Source organism: Nematolebias whitei, chromosome 12, assembly GCF_014905685.2.
Source record: "Nematolebias whitei isolate Nwh7 chromosome 12, NemWhi1, whole genome shotgun sequence".
In the NCBI taxonomy this organism is placed as follows: domain Eukaryota; kingdom Metazoa; phylum Chordata; class Actinopteri; order Cyprinodontiformes; family Rivulidae; genus Nematolebias; species Nematolebias whitei.
The window spans coordinates 12173253-12180527 of NC_056509.1; the positions used below are offsets into that span (position 1 = coordinate 12173253).

The following is a 7275-nucleotide window of genomic DNA, read 5'->3' on the forward strand; positions in this document are numbered from 1 at the left end:
TTACACCAGGAAACACTTCTATGGGCGTCTTGGCATGACAACGTGCCTCAAACACGTTCACAGCGCACTGTTTAATCTCACTGATGGATTTTTCTCTGTAATTTGCCATCATTTGCACTGACGTTTGAATGTCAGGATGGAGATTTTTGCTGAAAACAAATTTAAAACCTTCTTCTTCCTCCATTCCGGTTTCATTTCTGCTACCAAAATAAGCTTGGAAGATTCTTTTGTAATAAACTTTTGGATGTTCATTCTTGCCCTGCGTGACCTTGTCTGCGGCTGGATACCAGCAGGCCCTGCGCAGGTGTCGTACTCTTTGATCAGAGCTTCGCACAGAAGTTTGTAATCCCTTCTCGTTGCATCTGGTAGACGCTCGATGAAGGTAAACACCTCTCTGTCCGAAGTGAGTCGTATCAGACTGATTTTATCTTCTACCGTAGCGTTTGGATAAGCTCTCAATCTGAAATCCAGATCTCTGAGGTACGCTTTCGTTCCAGCGGAACCCAACGGTTCAGGGATGAAACGTTGTACATATTTTGAGATTTTTTGCAAGTCATCCATTGATGGAGAAGATATCAATGGTCTCACATGCGTGATCAGTTGTGGGGGTGTTACTCTGCCCGTTTGTGTAGGTGATTGGATGGGTCTAAAAGCACTGTTTAAGTAAAGAGGTCGTTGAGTAATTGGTGTATTAGTCCGACTTTGTTCAAGGTCTGGCTTGGATTCCAGGTCACCTTGAACAACATTCTGACCTTTTTCTATTGCTGCTATTAGTTTCGCCTCACATTTTTTTAAATGTTCCTGGGATGTACAGTAGTCACCTTCTAAGCGCATATGTAGCTTTTGTAGATTTTGTTTATCTATTTTGCATTGTTCCAGTTCAGTTTTTGCAAACTGCAACTGTTGTTGTAGCACCTCGTTATCTGCACACGTGGCTTTGTACTGACGGTCTATTTCTTTAAGCTTTTCATAAGATTTTGCTTCTAGTGACGCCTGCATTTCTGAGAGATCCTTCTCATGTGTTTTAGACATCCAGTCAAGGCGTTCCGACCGTTCATCCAATTCAGCTTTTAGAAGCAGAGAGATTTTTGCTAACCGTTCAAGGCTGAGCTTTTTACTCTCTGTCTTTAATGTTCCTGCGGCCAGACTTTTCAGCTCTTCTTGTCTTTGAGCTTCATCAAGTTGTTGTAATTGCTCTAATTGTGTACCAATCAGTGGAGTTGTTAAAATATTTAAGGCCCCCAAAATGATGTCATCATTTGTTGGTTTTAAAAAGTTGTCTTCTTCTTCTTCGCTTGTCATTTTTCTTCTATTTAAAGATTAAACAGGAGAATTTTAATGTTTTAGGTTTTTCAAAATAAATAAAATCAGCAAAGTCTCTTTGTCTGATGTATTTACTTTTATTTAGTGATTTATCAATTAAACGTGCACTATCCTTTTAGCAAATGAGTAAACTTTTTCCAACTTTGTGAAAATCTGTAACTGTTTCTATTTTTAAAAAGTTAATGTTTATTTTTGAACCTTAGTTTTAAGGGATTACCAGTGAAATAAAACTCTTTGGTGAATGCTCGTTTGCATAAATACCTTATAACTTTTAACATGCAAGATAACAGTAATTTTCAGCTTTTAAGGAACGTTTATTAACTCGAAAAATGCCTTTTAGAAAATTAAAACGTTTAATTTCACTATTTAGACCTAATAAGCGAGTGAAAACCTGTCTTCTCAAGGTTGTCCAGAAGATGTCAGCCTTACCTTACTAATCTTAACTCAGACACTGTTTGTGTTATCCACTAGGGGAGCTATAACTTCCTGTGGCGTTCGGTTGACATCCTGTTGTTAGCCGCTTAGCTTGAAGTTAGCTTCGGCTAAACTCGGTTAAAATCAACATTTCTGAACGGATTTTTACACAAACGTGGCAAAATTTCAACAAACACGACTTCTTAGCCTGAACATGAGTTTTTGGAACAATATTTCAGCTTCATTTAGTGATTTTAAGCGTAGTTTAAGCTCCGGTCGTTAGCTGTTTAGCTTAAAATTAGCATCGCTAGCGTTGTTTAAAAACATCGTTTTTTGACGAATTTTAAACTCTAACGTAGCAAAATTTCAGCAAATAGCTTCGAAGCACTTAACCAATGTGTCAAAACCACTTTAAAGTTACTTTTCAGCTTTAAAAGCAGATTTTATTTCCCTATGAAAACGAATTTCATTTCCGGGTGACGTGATTGACACGTCAATCAGCCAATGAGAACGTTACACACGGTCTTTTCAACCAATGACGCAGCGTTAAAGCAACCAGCATGCTAGGTTTAGCCTGAAAATAGTTCGTCACTTTTTCGTCTTTTAAACTGTCAAAATGCACTTTTCCTGTTAAGATTTGTAACGAATAACCCCCTGAGCTGCACAGAGAACGGCGCTCCGTGACAAAACGTCTTTCTAGCTATTTAACACTTCGTTCGAACTGTTCCAGAACCGAGTCGGAACCACAGAACCGAAGCGGACCAGAACAGCGTCTGGAACACAGTTTAAACAGAATAAAGCGTTTCCACAGCTCAAAGCCAGCTTAGTTACACGTAACAGACGTACAATTTCAGCTTTAAAAAAACATATGACACACAATTTCAGCTCTTAAAACATTGCCAGCCCAACGCTTAGAACATGCAGCGTTTGCCTGAAAGGCGCAGCTCCAACTGCGTTCAATCACAGCTGATAAACTGTTACTTTTTCAACATGCCAACATTTAAATCAATCTTACACGAATTAACAGTCATTCATGAACCGTTACGAGCCACCAGTTTGTAGTGAGTCACGTGGGTACGTGTCACTTGTTGTATGACAAATATACGGGGTATATATTTATGCATACTTTTCACGAGTTCTTCATTTTTCTGACTGTAAATGCCGTGCATTGAATTTAACAGAAATGTGAACGAGAGACGTTATTATCTTTGACCCATCAAATGAATGGAGTCATTTATTTTCAGAATCAAAGTTTAACATCAAACATTTACATTAATTTGGCAAAATATGAAAATAATAACAGACAGTTTCACAAATAATGAACTTCAAATCACTCGGCGGTGATTTGAGGACTTTGCTTCAGATATTTCTAAAATATCTGTACTGATTTTGTGAGAGAGAAGAGTTTAAGATGAAAGGAGATTATCTTACAGAGAACTATGTGAGGGAATTTAATCTGTTTGACCAGAAGTTGCACGCTCCGTCAGATCTCAGCTTTGCCCACGGTACACTTGGTCGAAGAAGAAGTTTTACCTTGTTGATGATCGATCACCTCAGTAAGAATCCTTTTCAACTGATATCAGCGTCTCCGTTGAGAACTGCTAAAATCCTTAGAGAGTCGTGCGTGGTTAGCTCAAACAGAAATTATAATTCCAAACGTCTCTGGATTCTCGGCAACTCCAAAACTCTCCATAACTCTAGTTCTCTTCTGAACTCCTTCAGAACTTTTCCATTCTCCATGGAATCTACTGCACTCTTTGGAATCTCTGCCCTCTTAGAACCGGGAAGTTGTCACATTTTAAATGAGTTTACTTCCGAGTTTACTTCAGAGCTTTCTGATTCGTGGATAGACCAGAAAGAGGAGTGATTTTGTGACGTAAGATGTTATCTAAGCCAAGGTCAGAGGATGAGATTGTTTTAACAACTGACAGAGAGATTATTGCAGGAGAGCAGACTTCGTGGAGTCAACTCTTGGTAATCTTCTGAAAAAGTTTAAACATGACATCTTTCTCGGTAAACATTTTAGTTGACCGAAAACCAACCTTTCACATACTTACGACTTGACTCATTTCAGACAGAAAATCAAGAAATGCATATTCAGGTGATTTCTTCTCTGAATGAGGAATAAAAATCATTACTTACTGTTTATGTAAAATAAAAATGAGTAGTTCTTTTCAACCTGTAAAGCATTGAGTGAACTAACACAATTTGATTATCAAAACATTTGTAAGACAGTAATGATTATAAAGAATTGTCTTTTCTGCTTGATTAATTCAAGAAAGAAAGTCATCAGATGGCCCAGACTTATTCAGATCAATGAAAATAACAGTCTCTGTCCATCTGGTAGATTTGAGGTCAGATAAGGGTCAGACCAGGTTCACTACACTATTTTAATTTAGATATAAAAGAAAGTCTTTCAAAATTAAGCTGATTCATGCTGTCACCTGATGACAGAGCGATTTAACGTACACCCGCACTATACCACAGAAAAAAACTGATGTGTGAATGAAAATAAATTGAAAAGACTTACATTCTACAACTATGCTTATGCTATAGCTACTTTGTACTTTAATAAACAAAATATCTATAACAAACAATAGACAATGCATAAAGATAATGGATGTAAGGATGTATGTATGTATGTATGGACAGATAGTTGGCTGGCTGAAAGAAAAGCCAGAAACTAATTAGTTTCCATCTTGTACAATATTGTGTCCACTGTATGAGAGCAGTTCTCCGCTGGTCTGCGCAGCCAGCTGCACTAAAAACTCGCTTGCTGCTGCTCGCTGGAATGCAGAGCACAGATTTCACCAACTTGGCCAGTTTTGGGTATGCATTTGAGTTTAGTTTCCAAAATACCAGGAAATCTCACTCATCGGCCATAGCATGCTTTTGAGTGATGTACAGTGTAACATGATCATTACTCTGGTTCATCCACTGTGTTCTCCCACTCTGCAAAAGCACTTGTTCTCTGTTTGGATGGTGGTAATGTGAACATGCTGCTCGCTTCAGCTTTTGATGTTGTCGCTTCTTGGGGCTGCAAATTCTTCCACCACAGCTGAGAGCAGGTCGCTGTCCTATTGTGCGGCCAGCTGAGAGCGGGGTTCACCTGAGCATGCACCTGACAGCAGGCATCATCATTTTAAGTTTGTTAAAGTTGACACAATCCTTGAGTTTACGACCCATTTGCAGGCAGGCAAGCGAGGCAGGAGTTTAAAATAAAAATAATTTATTTTAAACAAAACAAAAGGCTGGCGTGGCAGCAAAACTTATAAAAACGATCAGGCAGGCAAAACAGGACGGGTACAGATTCAGACGGAGACGGATAATCGGACGGAGGAGGACTGAGTCGTCTATGCATAACAGAACAATCACCAGACGATGAGTGGAGGAAAGAAATACTTTTTATAAGACAGAGGGAGAGTGAGTAATGAGAGCACCTGGGCCAGTGGCCGATGAGAGACAAGTGTGAATGATAAAGACTGAGGACTGGAGAGGCAGACTGAGGAGTGAGTGGAAAGTGACAGAAAACAGAATCAGAAACACAAGAACCAATCACAAAAAATTATAAAGAGCAGAATGACATAAACACAATAAGCAAAAAAAGGGAAGACAGAAATACCAGACAGCTAGGGAACAGACTGTGACATAACCCCCTTCTCAAGGGACGGCTCCTGACGTCCCCTAGGACCACAACACAGGAAAAAAAAAAAAAACAGAATGGGTGGGAGGACGGGGGAAACACAAGGATGGAGGGCAAAAAACAAAAATCTAAACAAAAACCGGCAGGGCTAGACCTGGGAGCAAGAGAATCCAAAACAAGAATTTTCTATGAACGGCCCTGGGCATCGTTCACAGCAGACCAGAGTTCAGGTGGACGGTCCGAGGACCATCCAGAGTGGGACCAGAGTTCGGGTGGACAGCCAGAGGACCGACCAGAGTGGGAAGGATGGAGTGGGACCAGTGATGGTGATGTTAGTAGCAGACAGACCAGAAAAGATGAGGTGATGAAGCTGGCAGCGGTTTGACCAGAAGGGACGGTGTCGGCAGCAGCGGGGACAGACAGGATGGTGTTAGTTGATGGATCAGAACGGGATTTGGCTACTGCTGCTGGGTCAGGACAGGGTTTTCCTGCTCCTGCTGCTGGGTCAGGACGGGATTCTGCTGCTATGGTACCAGACCTGGATTCTGCTGCTGGAGAGTGGGGCCAGGGTTCAGCAGCCAGGGAGTGGGGCCTGGGTTCAGCGGCCGGGGAGTGGGGCCTGGGTTCAGCAGCTGGGGAGTGGGGCCTGGGTTCAGCGACCGGGGAGTCGGGCCTGGGTTCTGCAGCCGGTGAGTCGGGACTGGGTTCTGCAGCCGGTGAGTCGGGACTGAGGTCTGCAGCTGAGGGCTCTGGACTGGGGTCTGCAGCCAGCGTGTCCAGCGAGGGGTCTGTGGGCGTTGAGACCAGGAAAGCCAGAGTGGGATCAGGCGAGGAGTTTATAGTCAGGACCATTTCGTTCGCCACAGAGGGGTGCTTCAGAGGACCGGGGGGTGGGGCAGACGGCAGGAGGAGAGAGAGCGCAGCACACGTCTCTCAGTCCAAGCCTTAGAAAAGAGTTTGTACACCCCCGGTTCCTTGCCTTCAATTTGCAACTGGGTAAACACATTAATGAAGTCCTCACTGGCCACCAACCTCTTCCAAAGATCCTTGGGGTTGGCCCTAGTGTCAAGATAATTACGTGTTACCTGGCGGAGTTGCTCACGTTCATGGTGGCGCTTGGAGCAGAACGTAGGACCTGCTGGATCTGGGTCTGGTCCGGTGATTCTGACACAATCCTTGAGTTTACAACCCATTTGCAGGCATGCGAGCGAGGCAGGAGTTTAAAACTAAAATAATTTATTTTAAACAACAAAACAAAAGGCTGGCATGGCAGCAAAACTTACAGAAACGATCAGGTAAAACAGGATGGGTACAGATTCAGACGGAGACGGATAATCGGACGGAGGTGGACTGAGTCATCTGTGCATAAAAGAAAAATCACCGGACGATGAGTGGAGGAAAGAAATACTTTTTATAAGACAGAGGGAGAGTGAGTAATGAGAGCACCTGGGCCAGTGGCTGATGAGAGACAAGTGTGAATGATAAAGACTGAGGACTGGAGAGGCAGACTGAGGAGTGAGTGGAAAGTGACAGAAAACAGAATCAGAAACACAAGAACCAATCACAAAAAATTATAAAGAGCAGAATGACATAAACACAATAAGCAAAAAAGGGGAAGACAGAAATACCAGACAGCTAGGGGACAGACTGTGACAAAAGTTAGTTCACAGGAAAAGTTGTCATAATGGCGGAGTGTACCCAGAAAGAACGGCCTGAAGGACAACAGACTCAGGATCATAAAAGAAGGGTATCCTGATGCATGCTCAATAATCCAGGTAGAAAAATCCAAAAAAGTTCAATCTGGTCCTCTGGACATTAAAAAAAAAACAAAAACAAAACAAAGCAAAAAGAAACGTTTCGTCGCTCATCCAAGAGACTTCCTCAGTCTGAGGTGC

General features: G+C 42.1%; 2 protein-coding genes across 2 annotated transcripts in view; both read right to left on the reverse strand.

The window, feature by feature from the left end:
* Window positions 1-7275, reverse strand: part of LOC119418434 (adhesion G-protein coupled receptor F1) — a 135274-nt gene that overhangs the window by 81466 nt on the left and 46533 nt on the right. The window lies entirely within an intron of this gene.
* Window positions 5529-6232, reverse strand: LOC119418751 (magnetosome-associated protein MamJ-like). Its single transcript, XM_037686087.1, has 2 exons — window positions 5729-6232; window positions 5529-5534 (listed from the first exon to the last, which is right to left on the reverse strand). Exons 1-2 carry the CDS (start codon window positions 6230-6232, stop codon window positions 5529-5531), a joined length of 510 nt encoding a protein of 169 aa, XP_037542015.1.

What these genes read in the sequence shown, in the direction of transcription:
- LOC119418751 (XM_037686087.1), bottom strand. Translation starts at nt 6,232, where the DNA reads ATGGTCCTGACTATAAACTCCTCGCCTGATCCCACTCTGGCTTTCCTG.